Here is a 27,873-nt window from a genome sequence, read left to right as displayed (position 1 = left end):
TTTAACAAGAATCCCCCGCCCCAACCCTTCTAAACTCCATTGACTACAGACTCAGAGTCCTCAACTACACCTCATATGACAGGCCCTCATCTCTAAGGTCATTCTTGAAAACTTTCTGGACTCCCTCCAAGGCCAGCACATCCTTCTCAGATGCAAGGCTGTAAACTGCTCACAATATTCCAAATGTGGTCTGGCCAGAGTTTTATACAGCGTCAACAGTTTTATACATCTCTGCTCTTTTACTCTAACCCTGTCAAAATGAATACTAACATTGCGCTTGCCTTCCTAACTGCTAACTGAACCTGCACGTTAACTGAAAGAGAATCCTGAACAAGGATTCCCAAGATCCTTTATGCTTTAGATTTCCAATGCTTTTCCCCATTTAGAAAATAATTTACACCTCTATTCTTCCTACCAAAGTGCATAACCTGACACTTTCCCACATTGTGTTCCATCTGCCACTTCTTTGCCAATTCTCCTCGCCTGGCCAAGTCCTTCCTGCAGCCTGTTCCCTGTGGAACTCCACTAGTCAGCAGCTGCCATTTTGAAAAATATCTCTTTTTCCCCACTCTCTGCCTTCTGCCAGTCAGCCGATCCTCTATCCATACCAGTACCTTGCCCCTAATAGCATGGGCTCTTGTCTTATTTAGAAGACTCCTCTACAGCCATCTGGAAATCCAAATAGAGCACAACCACTGCCCCTCCTTTGTCTACCACCTGAATGAATTCTAACAGATTTGTCAGATATGACTTCCCCTTGATGGAGCCATATTCTGGACATTCGCTGACTCCAGTAATTCCTGAAGGATCACCACCAATGCTTTTACAATCTCCTCAGCTTTCTTCTTCAGACTTCTGGGATGTGGTCCATCTGGTCCAGGTGATTTATCCACATTTCGACTTTTCAGCTTCCCCACTATCTTCTTCTTAGTGAAAGCCACTACACTCGTCTCTGTCCTGACTCTCTTGAAGTTCTGATATGCCGCTGATGTCTTCTACTGTGAAAACTGATGCACATACCTATTCAGTTCTTCCATCATTTCTTTGCTCCCTATCACTGTTTCTCCAATGTCATTTTCAAGCATCTAATGTCCAGTCTTGGCCTCTCTTTTACCTTTTATATATTTAAAAAAGTCTTTTACATTACCAGCAAGCTCATCCTCACATTTCATCTTCTCCCTCTTCTGATTGCTTTTTTATTGTTATCCTCTGGCTTTTAAAGACTTCACCATCTTCTAGCTTTCACTAATCTTCATCACATTGTGTGCTTCTGAACAATTCAATAACATCAGTTTATAAAGTAAGCAAAGAAATCAATTTACACATTTGATTTATTAAAATATTCTTGAGAAAAATCTGCATCTTAAGATCAAAAATAATACATCTACTCCAAAAATGACAAGGGCCATTAACAGTGCATACAGGAAATATTTTATTATTCAATAGCTTGCACTAAACTCCAACATCAACCTATTAAAATGCAATTGTCAAGGATTCAATAAAATGTTCCAAGATTTAAGCTAATTACAAGTGCAAAGACCCATTTCAAATTAAAGGTTACAACTATACATTTTATTGCTCAGCATCCTGTTCAGTGCTGTGATTACACACCACTGGAGCAAGTGGGACCTGACTCCAGACCTCCTGGTTTAGAGGTGTGGACACTTACAACTGCACTACATGAGCTCTTCTTTACACCTATGGTATTTCCTACTTAGCCTGTTCAGAGATGTTGTTACACACCTTGGCAACAGGTGGGAATTGAACCCAGGCATCCTGGTTAAGACTTAATAACACTACCACTGCACCTAAAGAGACCTGAATTAAACCTATATATATTTGTCTTATCAACCCGTTCAAAGATGATATTACACAACTCTGGAACAGGTGGAATTTGAAACCGGACCTCCTGACCCAGGGGTAGGAATGCCACCACTGTACCACAAGACCTGAATTATATGAATTTGGGACAAATCTATCTCACCTGAAGTATTACCTTTTTTTTTAAATAACAAGCCCTTTTAACTTAATGTTTTAAAAATTCTACATCTGCAGCAGGCTTATAGGTGGTTGATTAATATTGCCACACAATTTTATAATTTTGGGTGTTAATGGATTTAATTTTGGCACCAAATATAAAGCATGGGGGTATAAATTGGTTCGGCCCAAAAAACGGTTGCAGAGATTACAACACAGCAATAACTCAGGCGTGTTGAGTGGAATGCAGGCAGCATGAGGCCCGATATTATCTGTAACTTGTTCTGCTTAAGGCTAGCATATGGAACCTTAAATGGAAATGCATTGTGGTTGCAGCAGGTGCTTGAGGCATTCTGCAGTTGTCTCAGACCAATGGTTGAATATAAGAAAGACTGAACCAGTTTTAGATATTATGATGGAGATCTAGGTGGAGAAGTGATGAGTTATCCAAGATTATCAGTGCAGGGAACAACTAGTTATGCAAGTCAATCTGAGACATACAGCCTGAGCAATGTGGAAGCAGTACCACAAGAAGTTCTGATTTGGAGATGCCGGTGTTGGACTGGAGTGTACAAAGTTAAAAATCACACAACACCAGGTTTAGTCCAACACGTTTAATCTGAAAGCTAGTGCTTCCAATTAAACCTGTTGGACTATAACCTGGTGTTGTGCGATTTTTAACTTTGTACACAAGAAGTTCAATAACCTCACACCACCAGCTTCAACCAATGCTCAGGATCACCACATCCTTATCACTCAGCTATCAACAATGTCCATCAGGAGTTGGGTATAACTTGTCTATGGCACAATTCACCCTCACTTAATGCTACAAACCTCAAACCCACATCTCAAAGCTTGCAAACATTGGCAGCTTATCAATAGCCACTACCATATTATTTGATGATACTCATCGATACTCCGCCTTCTCTAATGCAATGATGTGGAGGTGACAGTGTTGGACTGTAACGGACAATGTCAAAAATCACACGACACCAGGTTACAATCCGACAGGTTTATTAGAAATCACAAGCTTTCTGAGCAATACTCCTTCATCAGATGCAGTGAGAGAGGGCACACTGACACAAAGTCTATAGGCAGAGAGATCAAAGGATCAGACAATTGGTGTAAGTGGAGTGAACAAACCTAAAATGGCTGATGAAGAACTGTGTTAGAAAGGAGATGCAAGTTTTGTTGATTAAGATGAAAATTCAGAATCTGTTTCAAGTCACTGCACTGAGATAATTACAGGTTTCATCAGTGTCTGCCTAAGTTTCCAAACTTCAATCAGGCAGAGATATAAAAGGTGACATCTCTGGTCAGACACTAAATTGTAGGTGTGCCGCCTCATTCAGAATCTGTCTCTGAGTTTTAATCAAGTGGGTCTTGTTCCGAAAGCAAGCGTTTATAAAATGCCATACTGACTTTGATTACAAATTGTTTTTTTGAACAAAATAGAATGTATCTGCAAATAAACAAATTTCTTAGATAAAATGATTCGCCCCATAGATTTGTGTGTGTGTGTGCACTTGAGTGTGTCCAATTGTGTGATCTCTTAATCTCTCTGCCGATAAACTCTGTGTCGGTGTTCCCACTTTCATTGCACCTGATGAAGGAGCATTGCTCTGAAGGTTTGTGATTTCTAATAAACCTGTTGGCTTATAACCTGATGTCATATGATTTTTGACTTTCTCTCTTGCAAGTGACACACAACTTAAGGCAGCTGGAACTAACAAGAAGGGGGGCAAAGCATACCTGCATATCCTGACCTCCTTAGGTCATATTAGCAATGATGAGATAATTGCTGGCAACTTAGCCATCAGGGGCTATAGATATATAAGATGATTTTTTCTATGGACTTAATCCTCCCTCTCCCATCCCACTTCTTCACTACCCTATCTACCTGCAACTTCACTTTCAAGGAATTTTCTGTAACTCTCTCCGTGAATATAGATAATATTTCTTTCTTCTGTACTATAAATTCTCCTATTGCAACTATAATGGACTGACTTTTATCTAGCTAATCTTTTCCTTTTTAAATTCCTAAGAAGTGAGTATAGGTAGTATGAATAGCCAAGTAATTTTCCCAGGATGGGGGAGCGCAAAACTAAAGGGCATGGGTTTCAGGTGAGACAGGAAAGATTTAAGAGACTCGAGAGGCAATTTTTTCAGAGGGTGGTGAGTATATTGAATGAGTTACCAGAGGAAATGGTAGAGGCAGGTACAATTACAATGTCTAAAAGACATTTGGATAGTTGCATGAACAGGAAAAGTTTAGAGAGATATGGTCAAATTCAGGCAAATGGGACTAGTTTAGTTTAGGAAACCTGGTTGGAATGAATGAGTTGGGCCAAAGGGCTTATTTCCTAATGGTATGACTTCAGTCCATGTAGAGGCAAAAGGTCTTTATTTAGAAAGATGTTACATATCAACAGAGAAGTGGTGGACCAAAGGGCCTGTTCCTGTACTGTGCCGTTCTTTATTCTTTATACAGAAACTTTAAATGCAAGTGAAAAATGTGTCGAATTGTAACAGCTATAAAATCACCCAAGTAACATGACAGCATTCAATCACCCTTTTAAATAATACGGCACGAAGAGGAATAAAGAGACCCTTTAGAACATTCACTACATGCTCAGTTGGAGAAGGATGAGAGATTGTAGGCCGGTAGCGAATTTTAAAATGGCAGTACTCGTACAAAACCAGCATTACACATTGATTAACAACATGACCTGTGAACTCTGCATACTTCTGGTAGACATGAATGCAAATGCTAACTCATTGACTGATTAGTATCTGGCGTATCAGTGTGCAGAACACTGTAGATGTAATTTTTAAAACTTTGGCTATGTTTTGAAAACTGTCTTACTGAGCATAATTTTACTTTCATGATGTGCATATTATATCTTTCGCAGAATATACAGGTTTTTCAGCCATGATAATAAGTGACTTCGTCAGGAAGAAAGCATTGTCTAAGTGAACCATTTGCTGCAATCTTTTCCTAGAGAGAATAGATATTTTTTTCCTTTGGAGAAATCCAAAGCAGTAAACATAGTAAAGAATACAAATAATCCTTCAGCAACATGACCTTCATTTCCAACAGCTTATATCTTTCCTCAAACAATTAAATGAAGAAAGACAAGCGCGTTCATAAAGATATAAAACAGTATTACAGTACAGTTGTTTCCTTGTTTGTTCACACGCTCATTTTAAATAGTAGTCATTCTTTAAGGGTGAAGCACAAAATAAAATAATCATGAATGCTTTAAGTTGAAATATCAGATCCAAGGTGGCAAAAAAATTATACATGTTCAAGTATTGGACCATATTCTGTAGAGGAACAAAAGCATATAAACATGGAGTGAGATTGAATGTGTTTTGGAGTTGATTCTAACTGTTCTGTTAGAGGAAGCAGCAATGTAATGCCTTTAATGCCACACAACACCACAAATAAAGATATTAAGTTAGAAACTGGCATCTTATGCAAACCAAACTGTCAACATTGAACTGTCAGTGAGTTCCAATGACCATAATACAAAGAGACAGTTAAGAGAGAGGGTCTTCTTTGGCTTATATTGCAACTTCTATGAAGACCATGACTTGCTTCACCCAGTTGTTTATCGCATGACAGGAATGATTTTAAAAGGATGTGGAGATAATGTTAGACCAAACTGGCCAGCCATGTTTGGTGCATCAGTGCCTTCAGGAAGTTTGAAGCAGAATGATTGTAGGAGAGTACTGAAGATCAGGAACAATTCCATCTTTGCCATCTGCTCTCCCATACAGATCCGTTTTCCTAATCAAAGAAACAGATCAATGTAGAACATATTCGTATTCTAAAAGCACAGCATCAATCCTGGTCACATTTGCATTATAATATGGTTCCATGCAATCTCTATGCTGAACCTTCTCTAATAGCACTGCCTTTTATCAAGTGAAGCTACTCACTAAACACACTATTAAAAATGTTCTTGACCATTCAAGAGCAAATGAACTTTTAAAGGTGTAACACATTTTCATTAGTGCCAAGCAACTCCATTCACACTGAAACTTATTTTTTACAACTGTTGAAATTCAATGTCAGATTTTAATTATTGAAAATTTTTTGGTCTCTCCTTTTTCTTAGGACCGTATTTCTTTCTAACCCACTGTGTGATTTTCTGTACATGATCTGACATTGAGTTAAATACTCTAATGTATTTATTAATTCAGCTGTTTGTCATAGTAAGGATTCAACAATCTGACTGGCTGAGGAGATTCACCATAATTTGCCTTGCTGTCATAGGTCCCATATCTCCTATAGAGTGCACCATGTTGCGTTGGCTGTCAAATAACTGCATTCTCCAGTGCAAAAGCTCACAAAGTCTTTGGGCAAGTGCAAATGTAAGGAATGTTTCTTTGCTGGTGTCTACAAATCAAGCCTAATATGTTGTCAAAGGTATTTTATCACAGAGTTTCCGGCAGTTCGATTACAACTGAAGTGAAGACATTAGTGGCAGGAAGACTCAACTCTACTAAAATGAGATGACTTTGGATCATAAAATAATACTGCAAATATCCTATGCTCAAATATATCCCCCAGGAGTAACAAAACTATACTCAAGTTAACGTATGGAAAGCTGGGCATGTTCCATGCCCCGATGTATCCTTACTCTCTCTTGTTCGATGAGAAAGAAAAAAGCCTCTCAGCCCTAACATTTTGGAACAAAAGAGGATTGAAACCATGGCAATACATAATATTTCCCTTCTCACTGTAGAATGGCACAGCAATGGAAACAAGAATAGTTATATAACTGATTATGAGTAGAGTTCTGTACTGAATTAATGAATTGCCAATATGCTGTAGAGCCTGGTTTCACATTTTTCCTTGATGACTAAATGAAACCCACTATCATCTTAAAGACACACAGCTGTTCATTGAGTACAACAATGTTAGAATGTTCCATTGGATTGACAATTCAATTTATTCCTCGATATTGAATTGTTTTATACTGCATTCCATTAAAAGGGTCTTGAATTCACATCTTAGTGGTATTACTGTTAAGTGCATAGAATAATTTTAACTTAAATTGTCAGTATTTGTTAATAAAAGCTGATGTCCCTCGAAAAATGACATTTCATCCCAACAGAACCAAGTAATTATTACCCACAAATCATCGAACATTTCAAAATGAAACTTTAAACTTATTCATTGGCTTACAGACAGAAAACGGAGACAGTAGTACAATTTACCTCAAGGTTGTAGAAAGAAATGCAGTAGTGTTTCTCAGGAAACAATATTAGAATTCTGCTCTTTTTGATCACTCCCTTGGACATAGATCTGGGTGGCATAATTTCAAAGTTTGCAGATGACAAAAGGCATGGAAATTTAAGCAAAAGCCATGGCAGAATTCTGCCTCTTTAGGCAACGATCTGTGTCTTTGTCATTAAGTCTGCATTAAACATCACCTGGTGTGGCTCAGGGGTCTCATTGTGTAAGGCAGTATGAACTGCAAATGAAGAGAGTAGGTTATAAAGGTGCAGGATTCACTGGTCTACTTTTTTCTGTGCCTCTTCTTAGCCAACGGAGCAGCAAACACTCACAGGTAATTACAGATGAATTTTCCACCTACCTCCTTAGCTGACAAGTGGCGGTGAATTCAAATTGGAGAAATATAAAACATGTTTAAAGAGGAATATTTTACAAAAAAAACTACCTATTCCAAATGGCATAAATGCTTCATTTTTCACAATATTTCCATCTGCACTCAAGAAGCGAGAAGGATTAAATTCATCAGGATGTTCCCACATGCTTGGATCTCTATGCACAGACCACAGATTTGCAACCACCATGCTTCCTTTGGGTATAGTATAATCTTTAAAGTCTGGAAAAAAAAATGAAACTTACATCATACACGAGCGAGAGGGATTAGTATCACAACCTTAATCCAATATGCATTTAATATTTTAGCCCCATCTCCACGTCTGATTGTCATTATATATACTTATAAATTAAAATTTCTGGTTTCAGTGCATATATATTTTCTGTAATATTTTACAGGGTTTTTAGATTTTATTCTTTTTCCCTACTCCCATTTATCCTTTGCTACCCTCATAGGCTGTTCCTGTAAATTTGGCTAGGAAATGGCTGCATGCCAATTGATGTAGTTTTCAAGAGTTCAATGAATGCTGCAGCTTGCTGGGTGTAAAGGTACTGGCCCAAACCATTTAATCCATGACTCTCATTAATAGCACTGCAAATAAGCAACCAAGTCATATCTGTCTTTTAAGTCTAATATTAACTACGTATAAGCAAAACCTAGTACTACAGAAAAGTTTAACTGTTGGCTGGCAAAGGAAATGTAAAGGCTAAAATATGTTTGCCACCTTCCTTGTACAAGTGATGCACCCAGAATTTTAAGATTGTAAGAGAATGTGATACAGAGAACACAGATTTTGTACCATTGGCTAAATGAGCAGTTATGGCGCTTGGGCTTATTTGTAAGGGGATTCAAATAGTTCAAAGGGAGCTGTGTGGTAATAGTACATTTTTCTTAGAACTTTGAAGCATATTTGAGGACTTGGGAGAAAGTGATTATTTACACAAGAGAAGTGAGTAAAGAAGAAGCAGGAAAGCGGAAGCAACACAACGGTGCATGATGTATTGGGTGGAAGAGCATGAGTCAAAGACATCCATCTATACACAGAACAATACAATATCATTTTACGTAATGCAATGACTAGATAATGATGCACCTGAGGCCTATTGCTAATCATTTACCTCCATACAGAAACTGTTCTAATTTCTAAACATTTTTAACATCTTGTTCCCATTTTCACCAGCCTAAACAGACAGACCTGCTACCTGGCTGGTAGGTGGGAGAAACAATTTGACGCCAGTAGGCCATAGCCAATAAACAGTCCTGGCAGTTACAAGTGTTTGTGGAGGGTCTCTGGCCTCAATCATTGTAGTAACACTGTATCTTTCTGGAAGACTGAAGGACTTCTCCTAATCCACAGGAAACCATTTGAAAACCTGTCTTGTGGGGTCCTATTTTCTCTCTCAGTATGTCATCTGGCCTCCAGCTAAACTGGCAGTGATATTAAGTATGTAGATTAGATCTAATAAAAAAGAACACACCTACATTTCAGTAGGAGGGTCTGGCTCACCAGCTTGAAGTCGTACCATAAAACAGGGACACAGCAATAAGGCAGCAGGGTTACAGAGGTCGTCACATCCCTAATTTAACCTCTCACCCACCAATTTCTGTAATTGGGGATGGGATTTAGAATCAGAACCAGACACTGAGACAATCAATAATGTAATCATTTTGTATATCTAGTCAAGTTCTGTCAAATTTATAATGTAGAAGTACAGTGTAAACATAATCAAATGAAATTTGACCAGGTTTTTCATGAATACCTTTAACAGCACATGACTAAATCTTCCTGTTTTAATAACTGTTAATTCAGCTGTAACCTTACCAACAGTTTCTGATGCCATATGTGGAATGGCAAGTGGGACCACCGTAGTCATGCGCTGAATTTCCATTATCGTTGCTTCTGTGAAAGGCATATGAAGTTTGTCTTTGAGGGAAGGAGGTCTTGACTCACCTATAACTGCGCTGATCTCTTTGTGAACCCTTTCTATAAAAAGAGGAAATACATCTTTACAGCCAGCTTGCATTGTAAGTTCTTTAACAGCTCCACTATGTTGAACAAGGTGCCTAGAGGTAGTCAATGCATTGGTGGTCATCTTCCAAAGTTTTATTGATTCTGAAATGATTTTTGCAGAATGGAAACTAGCAAATGCCACATCACTATTCAAGAAAGGAGTAAGCAAGAAACAGAACTACAGACCTCTGTGACTCTACCATTTTCCCTACTACTAATGTAAGTCTATCACAAAGAACGTGATAAATGGACATTTGAATAAAAATGATCTGGTTAGGCATTGTTTGCTTGGACTTGCAAATAGTAAATCATGATTGATGAACTTGAAGTTTCTTTGAGGATCTTACTAACAAAATTGATAAAGGATAGTTGATGGACACAGTATACTTGGATTCTCAGAAGGCTCTCGGCAGGTTGATGAGCAAAATTGAAATTTCAGAGATAGGAGGTAATGTACTGGCATGGATTAAATATTAACTAACAGACAGAAAACAGAATGGGGATACAACATGGGTCATTCTTGCATTGGCTTCCTGGGATGGTACGACTATCCTATAAAGAGATCTTGGGCCTGTCTTCTCCAGCGTTTAGAAGAATGAAAGGTGATCATACTGAAACCTACAATTTACTTAAAAGTGATAAGCGAGATATTTCCCCTGATTGGGGAGTCTAGAACCAAGAGGACAAAATTTAAAAATAAGGATTTGCCAGTTAGGATAAGGAGAATTCTTTTTTGCTCACAGGGTTGTGAATCATTGATTATGAATGACATAAAGGATTATGGGAGTCATACGTATATAAGACATTGAAGTGTTCAATCAGCCAGGATCATGCTAAATGGAGGATCAGGCTCGACAGGATGAATGGCATACTCCTGTTCTTATAATACTTGGCTATACAGAGTCTGGAAGGTGCTTTGTTTTCTGTTGCAGTTCGTATGAATGAGAATAGATTGACAGCAATGGTATAATTCATGATCTTGCCAGGGCAGAATGTCATGATGATTTAAGAGTACATTCTACAAAGCTTCTCTACTTTTGACAACTAAAATAGCTTGACAAACAACTCTGGAATTTAGATAAGGACAACAAAGGTTGTTTCCTTTCATTTGGCGATTGTAGGAACATTGAGGGAATTACATTTGTTCTTTAAAAATGTAAGCTTCTGAAACTGTTCATATCAATAAATGCAACATTGTTGGGTAAAATTGCTCAACAAATCACTGCAGTTCTGCGATTATGCTGTGATGGCAGTTCTTTGTGGCTACTGCATCCAATGGTGGTCTGCTTCAGCATCTTCAGCAGCAGGATTCCATTCGTCCAGTTAGTGACGGCTTCAGGATGAGGTGGTTTCGGCCCAGCATCCAGCAGTCTAGGACTCCTCTCAGCGACATCTACTGGCCCAAGATTAGCGATGAGGTGGGTCCTTGGAATGGATTCAGCATTCTGCAGAGTCTTGCAGCCCAGCATTGCAGCAGCCAAGCAAGGCAGCCTTTTTTGACAGCAATTTCGTTGCCTTTCAGCAGCAGTACTGTCTTTTCCTTAACGCAGGAGCCATGAATTGAACTAAAATGGACTTTCTGTTAATTTTTTAAAAATGTTTTCTTTTCTATGCCTTCTGTTATTAATAAAAGTAATGTGGTATGGTGACTTAAACACTTTTCACTACATTTTCTTTGTACAAAATACAAGTGACAATAAATTACTATTCTATTCTATTCTATCCAATCACAAGTTTCCAAAGCTTGACAGCTCTCTCTGATTTCTTATCAGTCTGCTTCTGAAAGATTCTCCTTCAAATATTTTATTTAGAAAACTGGGCTTCACAAGTCTTGTACTTGATTTCTTAGACTGAGAAGACTTCTTGCATCTAGGAACATGAGGCAAATAGTTTGGTTTTACTTGATTGCTAGCCAGAAATCAGAGTCTATAGCTTGAGAGCTATTTGCAGGTTACAAGGTCAATTAACCTGTTTGACTCTGCCATGAAACAGTTTCTGTGGTCAAGTCCTAGATTGGGAATCAACCACATAGTTCTTGGCTCAAAACAGGCATTACCCGCTGCACCCATAGACAAAAGAAATCCCTGTTTTATTTGGATGGAGGAAATTTGCTGCATTCTTTAGTTTAAGTGTACTGTTTAGGCGAGAGCTATATATTTCTCAAGCTTTCCTTTCATGGGTTAGGTAAATCTAAACTGGGATTCCTAGAATATGTGTCCTTGAAAAATATAGTTTTATCCTTCTGGAGTTCCCCATCGATGGATGCTGGTGTCATTTTGGCACTTTTGAGTAAGCCAATAACAAATATTGAGCAGTTAGTCCTTGGTTTATTCTCTCACTGTTCTTTTCCTGTCATGAAGAAATACCAAATTTCCATTTTAAGATTTGTCTTCAGAGTTTGATGACGTGGTGTAGAGCAATTAGTGAAATGCATTGTACCACCTTTGGACACTTAAATCCTTCAAACAGAATCATCATACTGGGGAAAAAAAGTGGGGAAGTTTCTTATATTGAAATGAATTACGTTATTACTAGCACGTAATATACAAGATCTTCTGACTCAGTAATATTGATAAACCCTTTCCAAATGATCTCTCATATGTACAGATGAGTTAATTACCTTGAATTTCTGGATGAGCAGCCATAAACAGAATAGCCCACAACAGTGTGTTGGATGTCGTGTCTGTCCCTGCTACAAAGAGATCCCCAATTATGTAAAATAAATAATCTTCACTGAAGCTTGTATTTTGCTTTTTATGTCTTTGATAGTCAATTTCTTTCAGATAAAAATCAACAAAATCACGTGGGTTTTCAGGGTCCATAGTCTTTTGGTGCTGATCGATGATGTTTTTCAGGAACGCAGTTACATCTTTTACTGTTTGGGCAACCTCCTTGAAGGATCCCAAAGGTAAATACTGAAGTAAAGGAATTACATTGATGAGCATTGCTGAGCTGTTTGATGCTAATTTCATTCCTCGGACAATTAGATTCAGCATGGTTCTAAACTCTTCATCATCATAGTCAAACCGTTTCCCAAAGCACATTGAGCAAATGATGTTAGACACAGCATTGTGAATGACATGAGAAGGAGAGAAGGCTGTCCCAATAGCATTGGAAAACTCTGACTTCACAAACTGCAGTTCCTCTATGATTTTTGGCTCCAGATCAAGTTTCCCGAAACCAAAGTGTCTCAGGGTCGAGAGGGAAAACTTTCTTTGTTGCTTCCAGACCAAGCCATATGGAGCAAAAACTATTCCTGAAAATAATTATACAAGTACGTTATTACTCTGAACAGCATTTGCAATCTAAGTGATTAATTACCCAAAATATGTTAAACCCAATACTTGTCTACTGCTCACTATCCTTGTGCCATTTCATATTGCTTTAAAGCTTAGCGAGTTTTGAGAAGATTTGGGAAGATTGCTTTAAAGCTGTTATTTAAAGAGAAAATGGGAAGAGATGTTTTGTGAAGAGGTTCTTCCTTAGTGACATTATGAATAAGATTATTGCCAGCAATTGGTAATTAATATTCAAGTGATACTTTACATTAACCCAGGGATGTCCTACCTGAAATGGTAAAACAGCTCTTCAAATGGGCACAAAAGCTGACTATGAGTCCATTAAGAATGCTTGCATCACATCTTTATAATAATATTTGATTACATGATTTTACCATTGAATATACTTTAATTGCTTACCAGCAGAACTAGAGAAAACATTAACTTATGACTTAGGAAGAGCCAATTCACAAGCTGGGAAGATTTATAACCTTCCCAACACCATGAATCAAAAAGTGATTTCCATGACTATGCAATGCAACAGATTTTTCTGGTACACCTACAGCTTCAGATTCATTATAATTCCAGTAATGGGCAAAGATACTGAGAACTGAATAATTCATTATGACTTCCTCCTGGGGACTCTCTGACCACAGAAGCTGGTCCTCAGCGAATTCAATTCCGTCCATGTAATACCACAAAGTGGTGAGTGTACTAGATACAGCACAGGTCATCAGACCGAGCCACATCTTGGATCTAATGTTGGAACATCTTTGCTTTAGAACTTGCTATGCCTCTTGCTAAGCTGTTCCATTGCAGTTACACAAGCATTATCCAACAAAGTGCAAAACTGCCCAGCTATGTAATGTCTAGGGATGTAAATTTCATTTAAAAGAAACGTCAATTTAAACTATGAAAATTATTTGTATTAACATTTTAAACAGTAGCAGGTTATATTTTAAAAATGAAAAATAGCATTGGATAAATTTGCAGGATAAATCAACAATTGTAGTACTGTTTCACATAATATCCTCAAACATTGCTAACACCTTTAAAAAAATTCATTTCTCTGCGGCATTTTTGTGATCTATTTTAAATGTTAATTATAAAAATTAATGGCAAGATCAACACTGATCAATTAACCATTTACTATTTTATATCCCTGGTTGTGTTCACAAAAAGCACAACAAATCTAATCCAGCAAACTACCATCTTATCAATCTACTGTGAATCACTGGCCTAACACATACCATAAACAAGACGCACTGCAGCAACTCATTTAGGCACTTTTGACAGCACCTTTCAAAACTTTAAACTTCTCCCTTAGGAGAACGAAGGGGCAGATACATTGGAACACCACCACCTGCAAGTTCTCTTCCAAACCGGGCATCATTCTCACTGGGAAGCATATCACCATCACTTTCCTGACATTGTGTCAAAAGTTTGGAATTCCCTTTCTAACAGCATTGTGGGTATATTACATCAGATGGATTCAATGGTTTAAAAAGGTGGCTCACCAACACCTTCATGAAGGCAATTAGGAACTATGACATCAATATCCTATTAAAGAGAATTATCAAGCAAAGTGATGGAAGGGATCATACTAGTTGCATTTACTATCTCAGGGCCCAGCATGCTATTCCACTCCAATTTTTCAGAAAGAAGCTGTCAGTGTCCATTAGCATTAAGAGCTAGATAATATTCAGGCTTAGGCTAATTAAATGGCAAATAAGATTCATGCCACACAAGAACCATGAAATGAATATCTCCAACAAGGATTGATTTTTTTTTATACATCTATAAGTGTTATCACCCAAATGAATGGCTTTCCCACCGCCACCAAATTTTTTGCTTATTAGTATTGACCATCATCAATAATCAACCATGCAGCCAATTAGAAGTTTACGTGCAAATCCCATTATGGGCAATGCAAATCATCAAAAGTGAGTGTGGGGGAAGAGGAGTGGTGGTGGTGGTTAGAGAGAGTGGGAAGGGAATAAATTAAAATGGGATTGGAGGGGGAGACAAAGCACTGCAGTCCCCACGGTACTCACCTCTCTAAGGTCATCGAAAACATTGGTGAACACTGCGTGCTCCTTCTCCAATGACACCTGGGCACGTATGTGACTGCAGAAGAGGGGCAGACAATCGCCCCTCCAATATGACCCCCTCCATAGCCCACTCTGCCTGGACCTGTTAATAGCCTGCCTGACCAGGCCCAGCAGCAAACCCATGAGGAGGTCCTCTGATCTGCCTGCATCCCTCCACATCAGATGCCAAAGATCAGGAGCGTAGTGCTGAAGTGCAACAAAAAAAATTCTCAAATAGACAATAGGTGCAGAAGTAGGCCATTCTGCCCTTCGAGCCAGCACCACCATTCATTATGATCATGGCTGATCATCCTCAATCAGTATCCTGTTCCTGCCTTATCCCCGTAACCCTTGATTCCACTATCTTTAAGAGCTCTATCCAACTCTTTCTTGAAAGTATCCAGAGACTTGGCCTCCATGGTCTTCTGGGGCAGAGTATTTCATACACCCACCACTCTCTGGATGAAGAAGTTTCTCGTCAACTCTGTTCTAAGTGGCCTACCCCTTATTTTTAAACTGTTCTCTGGTTCGGGACTCATCCATCAGCAACAACATGCTTCCTGCCTCCAGAGTGTCCAATCCTTTAATAATCTTATATATCTCAATCAGATCCCCTCTCAGACTTCTAAACTCAAGCGTATACAAGCCCAGTCGCTCCAATCTTTCAGCTTAAGATAGTCCCACCATTCCAGGAACTGACCTCGTGAACCTACGCTGCACTCCCTCAATAGCCAGAATGTCTTTCCTCAAATTTGGAGACCAAAACTGCGAACAATATTCCAGGTGCGGTCTCACCAGGGCCCTGTACAGCTGCAGAAGGACCTCTTTGCTTCTATACTCAATTTTTCTTGTTATGAAGGCCAGCATGCTATTAGCTTTCTTCACTGCCTGCTGTACCTGCATGCTTGCCTGCATTGACTGGTGTACAAGAACACCTAGATCTCATTGTATGCCCCTTTACCTAACTTGACTCTATTTAGGTAGTAATCTGCCTTTCTGTTCTTGCCACCAAAGTGGATAACCACACATTTATCCACATTAAACTGCATCTGCCACGCATCCGTCCACTCATCTAGCCTGTCCAGGTCACCCTGTATTCCCCTAACATCCTCCTCACATTTCACCCTGCCACCCAGCTTTGTGTCATCAGCAAATTTGCTAATATTACTTTTAATACCTTCATCTATATCATTAGTGTACATTGTAAAAAGCTGCGGTCCCAGCACTGATCCCTGAGGCACACCACTGGTCACCGCCTGCCATTCCAAAAGGGAGCCGTTTATCACTACTCTTTGTTACCTGTCAGCCAACCAATTTTCAATCCATATCAGTATTTTGCCCCTAATACCATGTGCCCCATGTGGGCACATGGTATCAAAGGCTTTCTAAAAGTCCAGGTATACTACATCCACTGGATCTCCCTTGTCCATTTTCAGAGTTACATCCTCAAAAAATTCCAGAAGATTAGTCAAGTATGATTTGCCCTTCATAAATCCATGCTGACTCTGACCTATCCTGTTACTGCTATCCAGACGTGTCATAATTTCGTCCTTTATAACTGACTCCAGCATTTTTCACACCACTGAGGTCAGACTAACTGGTCTATAATTCTCTGTTTTCTCGCTCCCTCCTTTCTTAAAAGGTGGACAACATTAGCAACCCTCCAATCTGCAGGAACTGATCCTGAATCTATAGAACATTGGAAAATGATCACCAATGCATCCACGATTTCTACAGCCACCTCCTTTAGTATCCTGGGATGCAGACCATCAGGTCCCAGGGATTTATCAACCTTCAGACCTAACAGTCTCTCCAACACCATTTCCTGCCTAATATAAATTCCCTTCAGTTCAAGTCCTTCAGCCACTATTACATCTGGGAGATTGCTCGTGTCTTCCCCAGTGAAGACAGATCTAAAGTACCAATTCAACTCTTCTGCCATTTCGTTGTTCCCCATAATAAATTCACCCGTTTCTGTCTTCATGGGCCCAATTTTAGTCTTAACCATTTTTTTTCTTTTCACATACCTATAAAAGTCTTTACTATCCTCCTTTATATTTTTGGCCAGTTTACCTTCGTACCTTATTTTTTCTTTGAGTATTTCCTTTTTAGTTATTCTCTGTTGTTCTTTAAAAGCTTCCCTGTCCTCCGATTTTCCCACTCATCTTTGCTATGTTATACTTTTTTCCCTTTTGTCCTTATATGGTCCTTAACTTCCCTCGTCAGCCATGGCCACTCCTGCCTCCCCTTAGGATCTTTCTTCCTTTTTGGAATGAACTGATCCTGCATCTTCTGCATTATACCCAGAAATACCTGCCATTGTTGTTCCATTGCCATCCCTACTAGAATATTGCACCATTGAACTTTGGCCAGCTCCTCCCTCATAGCTCCATAGTTCCCCTTATTCAACTGAAATATTGTCACTTCCAATTGTACCCTCTCCCTTTCAAACTGCAGATTAAAACTTATTGTCTTATGGTCACTACCTCCTAATGGCTCCTTTACTTTGAGGTCCCTGGTCAAATCCGGTTCATTGCACAACACCAGATCCAGAATTGCTTTCTCCCTGGTAGGCTCCAGCACCAGCTGTTCTAAGAATCCATCTCGGAGGCACTCCACAAACTCCCTTTCTTGGGGTCCAGCACCATCCTGATTCTCCCAGTCTATGTGCATGTTGAAGTCCCCCATAACAACTGTAGTAATATCTTTGCGCCAGGCCAATTTTAGTTCCTTATTCAACTTACACACTACATCCAGGCTACTGTTTGGGGGCTTGTAGATAACTCCCATTAGGGTCTTTCTACCCTTAGAATATCTCAGCTCTATCCATACTGACTCTACGTCCCTTGATTCTAGGTCCCCCCGCGCAAGGGACTGAATATCATTCCTTACCAACAAGGCCACCCCACCCCCTCTGCCAGTCAGTCTGTCCTTACGATAGCACGTATAGCCTTGAATATTCATTTCCCAGGCCCTGTCCACTTGAAGCCACGTCTCAGTTATCCCAACAAGATCGTAATTGCCAATTTTCAAATGAGCCTCAAGCTCATCCACCTTATTTCTAATGCATCGTGCATTCATATATAATATTTTTAATTTGTTACTCCCCCCACCCTTCCTATCAATTCCTATTTCACTTGATCTTACGGCATGATCCTTTTTTGAGTTTCCTGCTCCATTGATTCCATTGTCTTTCTTGACTTCTCTCGTTCTAACTTTCCCTTTAGCTTCCTTCTTAAACTTCCAGTTTGTCCCCTCCCCCCCGCTATTTAGTTTAAACGTAGCTGTGTTGCAGTGGCAAACCTACCTGCCAGAATGCTGGTCCCCCACCTATTAAGGTGCAACCCGTCCCTCTTGTATAACTTATCCTTACCGCTAAACATACCCCAGTGATCCAAGAATTTAAATCCTTGCTTCCTGCACCAGTTCCCCAGCCATACATTCAAGTCCATTATCTCCCTGTTCCTGTCCCCTCCAGCCCAAGGAATTGGAAGCAAACCGGAGATAACCACACTTGATGTCCTTCTTTTCAGCAGAAAGGGGTTGCAATTGCCCACAACCAATATCAACAAGGATCTGGATGTAAGTTTGCTCGGTGAGCTGGAAGGTTCATTTTCAGATGTTTGTCATCATACTAGGTAACATCATCATGAACCTTTCAGCTCAGTGAGCAAACTTACATCCAGAACCTCAACATGAGCTACAAAACTCACTATCAACAAGGATTAATTACTTTTGATCCAGGGACCTTATATAAGGTGAACTCACTTTACACCACGCAATGTGAGTTCAGATACAAGTGAATAACACATTAATGGGCAGAAATGGAAGGTGTTCAGACAAATGAACTTACATTAAGCACAATGCTGATATCTATTAAAGATTGCACATGAGATCAGAGGTGATTGTTGCCAAACTTTTACTCTCTGATTATTTTTATAAGGGACAGTATTCCCAAAATTATTGTAAAAAATGCTGGGAAAAAGCAGGCTAAAATCGCTCCATACTTCACATTTTTCAAGCAAAATATTTCTTGTGTCTACAATCCATGGGAAACTACATAAGCTAATTGAAACTCACAGAATATGGAATGGCCTGGACAGAGTGGATGTTGGGAAGATGTTTTCATTGGTAGAAGAGACTACGACCTGAGGGCACTGCCTTAGAGTAGAATGGAGATAAGGAGACACCTCTTCAGCCAAAGAGTGAATCTATGGAATTCACTGCCACAGAAGGCTGTGAAGTTTAGGTCATTGAGTATATTTAAGACAGAGATAGATAGGTTCTTCATTGTCAAGGGGATCAAGGGTTACAGGAAGAAAGCTAGAGAACGAAATTGAGAAACTCATCAGCCATGATTGAATGGCAGAGTAGACTCGATGGGCTGAATGGCCTAATTTCTATTCCTATGTCTTATGGGCTTTGAAACTTGAAGCCAGCAACTTCCAATTGTTCAGTGTACCTAACTAAAATATGCACCTTAACTATGAAAACTAACTACCTTAAGGAGAAGTGCTCCGAAAGCTAGTGCTTCCAAATAAACCTGTTGGAATATAACCTGGTGTTGTGTGATTTTTAATTATGAAAATGAAGGTCCAAATACTTGGCTTAAGGCTATACTTAAAGAACACTATCAAACAGCATTGGCAGCAAGTGACTGAGGGAGCTAGGTGATCTCTCGGATCAGATCTCAGCTCTGCAATCCTGCCATATCCACTTGTGAATGGTGGAGGACGATTAAACAACTCACTGGAAGAGGAGGCTGCAGAAATATCCCCATCCTGAGTGATAGAAGAGTCCAGCACATCAAGCTTTCACAGCAATCTTCAGCTAGAAGTGCCAAGTGGATGATGCATCTTGGCCTCCTCCACTGGTCCCCAGCATCACAGATACCAATCTTCAGCCAACTTGGTATCAAGAAACTGCTGGAGACACTGGATAGCAAAGGCTATGGGCTCTGAAAACACTCCGGCAATATTACTAAAGCCTTGAGCTTCAGAACTTGTTGCTCCCCTAACCAAGCTGTTCCAGTAAAGTTACACCATTGGTATCTACCCAATAATGTTGAAACTTAGACATCTATTTCCTGTACATAAAAAGCAGGACAAATCTAATCTGGCCAATTACTGCTCCAACACTCTTGATCATCAGTTAAGAGATGGAAGGTGTCATCAACACTGCTATCAAGCAGCACTTGCTCAGCACATACCTGCTCAGTTTTGGTTCTGTCAAGGCCATAGCTCCTGACCTCATTACAGCCTTGGTTCAAACATGGACAAAAGAGTTGAATTCCAGAGGTTAGGTGAGAGCAAAAGCCCTTGACATCAAGGTTGCATTCAACCAAGTGTAGCATCAAGGAGCCCCAGCAAAACTGGAATCAATTTTTTATCAGGGGCAAACTCTCTGGTCATTCGAGTCATAAATGACATTTCAGAATACAGACATGCTTGTTGGAGGTCAGTTATCTCAGCTCTAAGACATTGCTACAGGAAGTTCCTCAAGGTAGTGTCCTAGGCCCAACCATCTTCAGCTGCTTCATCAATGACCTTCCCACCATCATAAGGACAGGATGCGGACGTTTGCCAATTAGTGCACAATGTTCAGCACCATTCACAACTCCTCAAATACTGAAGCAGTCCTTGTTCAAATGGAATGAGATCTGGACAATATCCAGGCTTGGGCTGACAAGTGACAAGTAACATTAGCGCAACACAAATGCCAGGTTATGACCATCACCAATAAGAGACAATCAAACCACCGCCACTTGACATTCAGTAGAGTTATGATCACTGAACTCCCCACTATCAACATCCTGGAGATTATCATTACCAGAAGCTCAGCTGGACTCATCACATCAACACAGTGGCTACAAGAGCAAGTCAGAGGCGAGGAATACTGCAATGTGTAACTCACCTCCTGACTCCTCAAAGATTGCCCACCCTCCACAAGGCACAAGTCAGGAGTGTGATGGAATACTCCACACTTGCCTAGAAGCGTGCAGCCCCAATAACACTCAAGAAGCTTGACACCATCCAGGACAAAGCAGCTACATCCACAAGCATCCACTCCCTTCAGCACCGATGCTCAGTAGCAGCAGTGTGTACTAACTACAAGAAGCACTGCAGAAATTCACCAAAGCACCATGACCACTTCCATCTAGAAGGACATGGCAGAAGATATATGGGAACCTTCAAGATCCCCTCCAAGCCACTCACCAACCTGACTTGGAAATATGTCACTGTTCCTTCATTGTCACTGGGTGAAAATCCTGGAATTTCCTTCTTAATGGCATTGTGCGTCAACCCACACGTGGACTACAGCGGGTGAAGAAGGCAGCTCACCACCACCTTCTCAAGGGCAACTAGGGACGGGTGATAAATACTGGCCAGCTAGTGATACCCACAACACACAAATGAATAAAAAAAACTGGGCAGAGTATCAGTCAGGTTTTCAGGGTCTAAAGCAATGTTACAGACAATTCCATAAAGGAACTGCTAGAGGCTGCCTACCTCTTTTATTCTTTTGTTGTGCAACAAGGAACAATTCATCCCAACTCTCCATAAATACTCATATATACTTCATTCCTGATGAAGGGCTCCAGCCCGAAACGTCGATTTTCCTGCTCTTTGGATGCTGCCTGACCTGCTGTGCTTTTCAAGCAACACACTCTCAACTCTGATGTCCAGCATCTGCAGACCTCATTGTCTCCAGCCTATATTCAAATATATATTGAATGAAAGGTCACCAAGCTAAAACAAAAAGTTTATTTTTCTCTCTATAGAAGTTGCCTGACCTACTTCCATCATTTTCTGCTTATGTTTCAACAGTTCCAACATTTACTGTGTGCTATCTATAGAAATATAGTCTTGAATATAAGGTACAGGTCTTCTGCTCTCTTGTCACATTGCTCTATGCAACCTCTATTAATGAATACAGAAAGGATGTTATGCTCAAACAGTAGATGACAAGTCCAACTATGCAGCACCCTCATAATACTGCCGAAATTGTCAAACAAAATTACACTATCAAGCTCCATGCTGGCTAGCCAAGTACTTCTTGGATTTAGTAGGAATCTCAATCTGCTGAAGGAAATAGACTTTTTGTTAGGATTGCAAATTAGAACATAGTTTATGAATTAATACTTCATTGTGTAGCACGGTATATTTAAGATGTACCACTACAGGACAAAACAACTCAACAATCAACAAAATATTACATTATTTCAAACACTTAAGACCATAAGAGCTAGAAGCAGAATTAGGCCATTCAGCCTGCTGAATATGCTCTGCCATATGATCATTGCTGATACATTTCTTAATCCCATCCTTCTGCCTTCTGCCTGTCACCGTTGATCTCCTTACAAATCAAGAACCTTTCTAACTCTGTATTAAAGACAATTTATGTCTTGGCCTCCACAACTCTCTGTGGCAATGAGTTCCACAGATGCGCCACCCTCTGCCTGAAGAAATTTCTCCTCATCTCAGTTCTGAAGGGTCGTCCTTCACTCTGAGGTTGTGCCCTCTGGTCCTAGCCTCTACTAGTGGAAACATCTCCACTTCTACTCTATCCAGGCTTTTCAGTATTCCACAAGTTCCAATGAGATTCCACCTCCCCCACCAGTTATCCTCCTACACTCTCCTGAGTACGTATGCAGAGTCCTCAACCACTTCTCATATGAAAAGCTCTTCCTCCCCAGGATCATTCTTGTCAACTCCCTGAGGACCTCCTCCCTGGCCACACATCCTTGGATAGATTTGGGGCACAAAACTGTTCCCAATATTCCAAAAGCCTCAGCAATACATTCTTGCTCTTGCATTCTAGCCCTCTCAAAGTGAATGCTAACATTGTGTTTGTCTTCCTAACTGCTAACTTTAAGTGAATTCTGAAGTAGGACTAAGTCTATTTAGTGCTTCAAATTTCTGAAGCCTTTCCCCATTTAGAAAATATACTACACTTCTATTTTTCCTACCAGCACAACCTCACACTTTCTCATATTGTATTTCGTCGGCCTGTCCAAGTCCTTCTGCAGCCTCCCCACTGCCTCAACACCACGTTCCCTCCACCTATCTTTGTGTCATCTGCAAACTAAACAGCAATGTCATCAATTCCTTCGTCCAGATTGTTAACGTATAACATGAATATTTGAGGCCCCAACTCTGACCCCTGCAGATGTCCACTTAATCACTGGTTGCCATTCAGAAACAGACTCCTTTAACCCCACTCTCTGCCTTCTGCCAGTCAGCCAATCCTCTCCCCATGCCAGTACCTTGCCCTTAACACTATGTGCTCTTATAAGAGCTATAAGCCTCCTATGTAGCACCTTGTCAAAAGTCTTCTGGAAATCCAAACAGATCACTCCCCTGGCTCTACCTTTTCTAACTTATTCAAAGAATTACCTCCTCAAAGAATTTGAACAGATTTGTCAGCAATGACCTCCCCTTGATGAAGCCATGTTGACTCTGTCCTATTTTACCATGTGCTTCCAAGTGCTCCACAATCTCATCCTTAAAAATGGATTTTAAAATCTTACCACCGATTGAAGTTGGACTAACCAGACTATAATTTCTCACCTCTGCTCCCTTCCTTCTTAAACAGGGGTGTTATATTAGTCATCTTCCAATCATATGCGACCCTCCGTGCGTCCAGTCATTCCTGAAAGATCACCACCAATGCCTCCACAATCTCCTCAGCTTCTTCAGAGCCCTGGGATTTCGTCATAGAGATGTATATCACGGAAACAGATCCTTTGGTCTAACCTGTCCATGCCAACCAGATATCCTAAATTAATCTAATCGCATTTGCCAGCACTTGGCCCGTATACCTCCAAATCCTTTCTATTCATATACTCATCAAGGTGCCTTTTAAATGTTCTAATTGTACCAGCCTCCATCACTCCCTCTGACAGCTTAGTCCATACATGCATCACCCACTGTGTGAAAACATTGCCCCTTAGATCCCTCTTAAATCTTTAATCCCTCTCTCACCCTAAATCTATGTCCTCTATTCTGGAAAGAACTTGTCTATTTACCTATCCATGCCCCTTATGATTTTATAAACATCTACAAGTCACCCCTCAGCTCTGACATGCCTGGGAAAGCAGCCCCAGCCCATTCAGCCTCTCCCTATAGCTCAAACACTCCAACCTTGGCCCATCCAGTCCAGGTGACTTATCCGCCTTCATCCTTAATGATAGCCACTACTCTCCTCTCTGCCCTCCCAATGCTCTCAAAGTTCTGGTATGCTACTGGTGTCTTCCTTTGTGAAGACTGATGCAAAACATATTTTCAGTTCCTCTGTCATTTCTTTGCTCCCCACTGCCACCTCCACCCTCATTTTTCAGTGTCCACTCTGGCCTCTCTCTTTTACCTTTATATATCAAAACAAACTTTTGCTGTCTTCTTATATTACTAGCTAGCTTACCCACATATTTTATCAACACCTACTACCGCTGCCCCTGCCCCTGTTGCCCTCTGCTGGTAAAATGCTTCCCAATCCTGTGGCTTCCCACTGCTCTTTACCACATTGTACTCATCAGCCTTGGTTGCCTCACCCTCCCCTTAGTACATTTCTTTTTCCTTGGGATGACTTTCTGCTGTACCTCTCGAATTACTCCCAGTCACTCCTGCCATTGCTGCTCCACTATTCTATATTTTTCCCTGCTCCCCTTCCAATCAACTCTGCCAGCTTCTCCCTCATCTTTGCAGTTACCTTACTCAATCGTATCACACTTTTGCACCATCTCTATATCTTCACCCTCTCCCAAATGTTCATTTGATCTAAGTTACAACACAGTGAAACAAAGCACCTTGCACTCTTTTACCGAACCATGGAAGGAGAGTTAGCCTTTACAGAAGCCATGCTCAGCAATCAGGCTAAGCAGTAACAAGACTTGTGACTGCTGTGTCTATGTATGAAGCAATGGTTCCAGATATGACTAAAATCTGCCCCCACAGTACTCTCTTCAAACGATTATTACATCAAGTCATTACCGAATTTAATTTCACAAGAAATTGATTCTAATCTGCTCTGTAAATTACCCTGTGATTTTATACAATGCTACTTTTTCAATTTTGATTTTTCAGGAAACCACCAATAGTTTTGCAGCATGTGGTGGTGCAAAATGCTTTCCTCTTCAGGTTTGGAAGGACGCTAATGGAATTTTTTTTCTTTTTCTACAGTTTAGGAATTTTGGTTATAGGAAGGGGCCTTTTCTATGCTTTTTACCTTATGGAGAACTTTGCTTTTGTTGTCTCTTCATCTCCAAGTTTCACTGTTCGATTCTATCTAGTTAAAGTGTATAGTAGTTCATGCTCCAATTATTTGATGATCATTTCAGAATTGGCAGGTAGCTGTGGAATTCCACACTTCTGGAATTTCTATTTTCATTTCAGACTTCTTGTGTTATACAAATAGAGGTGCATGAATGCCATTATAAGTTTTACATCTTTCCAATTACTGCCTTTCCTAGTTAGGAAGTCCTTGACATTTCACTGAGTACCGCCCTATGACTGCAAAGTCAAAATAAAAATCTGACCTTGTAGAGAAGATGATCAAGTCTTGCAACATGCCAATGAATATTTCTCATTCAGTTTCCTTTATTGTTTTGAACTCATTTTGAATTTCTCTCGTGCTTCACTTTCTTACTTTAAGATTTCCTTAAGAGCTAATAATCAAAACGCATGCAGTATAAAAATAATTGCATAATTATCTGGGGAGGTCCAATTCAGTTGGCAATGAAGATGTCAATTCATAAAACATTAATCTATTATCTGTATTTTGTAATGATATAATAAAACTTTTAAAATTACATAACTGGCTATGGGGTGAAATTTTTGATTTTTTTTGGAAACTAACTATACAGAAAATAAAATCATGCAGATTTAAAAATGCCATTTTTCATCAAAATGTAACTTTGTTAACAAATCATTAGAGGAAAATGGACCATTTCTGTTTCATCAAATTTCACCTCTTTATATCATACCCATTGAAAAATATTTTGTAAGATTTCATTGTATTTACTTTATTCACAGGTGATATTAGGTGTTCAATATAGGTGGCACAGTGGTTAGCACTGCTGCCTCATAGTGCCAGAGACATGGCTTCAATTCCCACCTCAGGCAACTGTCTGTGTGGAGTTTGCACATTCTCCCCATGTCTGTGTGGGTTTCCTCCAGGTGCTCTGGTTTCCTCCCACAGTCCAAAAATGTGCAAGTTAGGTGAATTGGCCTTGCTAAATTGCCTGTAGTATTAGGTGTAGGGGAATGGGTCTGGGTGGATTGCTCTTCAGAGGGTCACTGTGGACTTGTTGGGCTGAAGGGCCTGTTTCCACACTGTAAGTAATCTAATCTCCACATCATGTGAGTACCTTGATGGGTACTCAATTTTCACGCATTTCTGTTCAGCAATTTCAGATTAGATTCAATGTCACTGTGTATTTTTCACAGCGTTGTTGTAAATAATTCTGCCATTAACAGCTCCTTCATACCCATCTTTTGTTTCTTTAATTATCACATCTTTACTCTGCACCATCATTCACATATCAGTTAGTCTCCATCTTTGCCTTTTTGATCCTTCTGCATTGTTCTTTTCTTTGCCCCTCACTCCTTTTCCTGTCTCATCACAGCTTGTTTTTTTCCAGTTCTGAAAAGTGGACTTTACTTTTCTCTCCACTAATGCTCCTGGACTTATTTCCAGCTTTTCTGCACTTAATGCACATTTTAATATTTAATCAATGAGCGCTCCCACTCCTATTAACTCGCTGCTCTCCCACATAACCAACTGTCCTGTCTCTCTCCTCAAATAGGAGTTCCTTAGTTGCACTCTCAGTCATGTAAGTCTCATCATCATGGTTCAGGCTGGTCAGACCATTGTAATTGCATCAGTTTAGCTCAGTTGTGAGCTAATAGTATGGGTTCAATTTGTTCACCAGCTGAGGTTACCATGAAGGCCTCAATTTCTCAACCTCTTCCCTTGCCTGAGGGGTAGTAGTCTTCAGGTTAAAACTCCACCAGTCATCTCTTTCTAATGAGAGGGCAACTCTACAGTCAGGTAAGACTACAGCAACTTGCATCACATCAAATTTCCTGGTGGTTAAGTTTTTTCCCAAATTCTTTTTTTTTTAAATTGCAGATAAATTGAATTCAAATTTCATTGCGGATGGGAACTCATATTCCTAGATCCAAATCTCTGGAATCACTAGTCCAGTGACATTAGTACAATGCCACCATCTGCCCAATCGATGCCCTCTGTATCTCTAACCTTTACGCTTGGTTATGATGGTGATAAGAGGGATGGTGGGTCTATCGGAGAACACCTCGGCGTTATGCTGCAGTGCATCTCTGACCATCTGGAAGCCATTGAGGATTATCATGAGCCGTCTGCCCAGGTACAGTCTGCAAATTTCTCCATAGGTCTTGCCGAGGGCGGTGAGGTACAGATGCGGTGGGAGCTGGCTCCGGGAGCCAGGTCTCCGAGCCAAACAGATCAGCGAGCCGATCAGCGGCCAGCAGGTTGGTCCAGGGGGGAGCTTGCACCGCTCCCGGACCCTGCGCTTCAGGAGGTAGCGGCTCAGCAAGAGAACAGCAAACCCCAGGAGGACAGGCGTCATGTACTGACCGGCCCCCGGGGTCTGGCCGAATCCCGGACACTGACCGGCCCCGGGGGTCTGGCCAAATCCCGGACACTGACCGGACCCCGGGGAATGAGCAGCTTCAGGACGCGGACCCGCCGCCATTTTGTCCCCGTCGCCAGGCAGGGGCCGTGACGTCAGTGGTACACTGAGGTCAAAGGGCAAAGATGTCTGCTTTTTCAGAGTGTCACAGTCACAGGGGATCAAGTGGGATCATCATTGACGGCCAACCAACTAACAATCGCCAAAG

General features: G+C 40.4%; 1 protein-coding gene across 1 annotated transcript; it reads right to left on the bottom strand.

Moving 5' to 3' along the window:
* Window positions 1-1,313: 1,313 nt before the first annotated feature.
* LOC122556582 (cytochrome P450 2U1-like) lies at window positions 1,314-27,728 on the bottom strand. Its single transcript, XM_043703430.2, has 5 exons — window positions 27,254-27,728; window positions 12,248-12,883; window positions 9,439-9,600; window positions 7,671-7,838; window positions 1,314-5,770 (listed from the first exon to the last, which is right to left on the bottom strand). The coding sequence occupies exons 1-5, from the start codon at window positions 27,726-27,728 to the stop codon at window positions 5,592-5,594; spliced, it is 1,620 nt and encodes a 539-aa protein (XP_043559365.2). The 3' UTR covers window positions 1,314-5,591.
* Window positions 27,729-27,873: the final 145 nt, after the last annotated feature.

The sequence above is a fragment of the Chiloscyllium plagiosum genome, unplaced genomic scaffold (assembly GCF_037043375.1).
Source record: "Chiloscyllium plagiosum isolate Xiang-an unplaced genomic scaffold, Cpla_swu_hap1 HiC_scaffold_16, whole genome shotgun sequence".
NCBI classification, from domain to species: domain Eukaryota; kingdom Metazoa; phylum Chordata; class Chondrichthyes; order Orectolobiformes; family Hemiscylliidae; genus Chiloscyllium; species Chiloscyllium plagiosum.
This window is presented reverse-complemented; position numbering and strand designations above follow the sequence as displayed.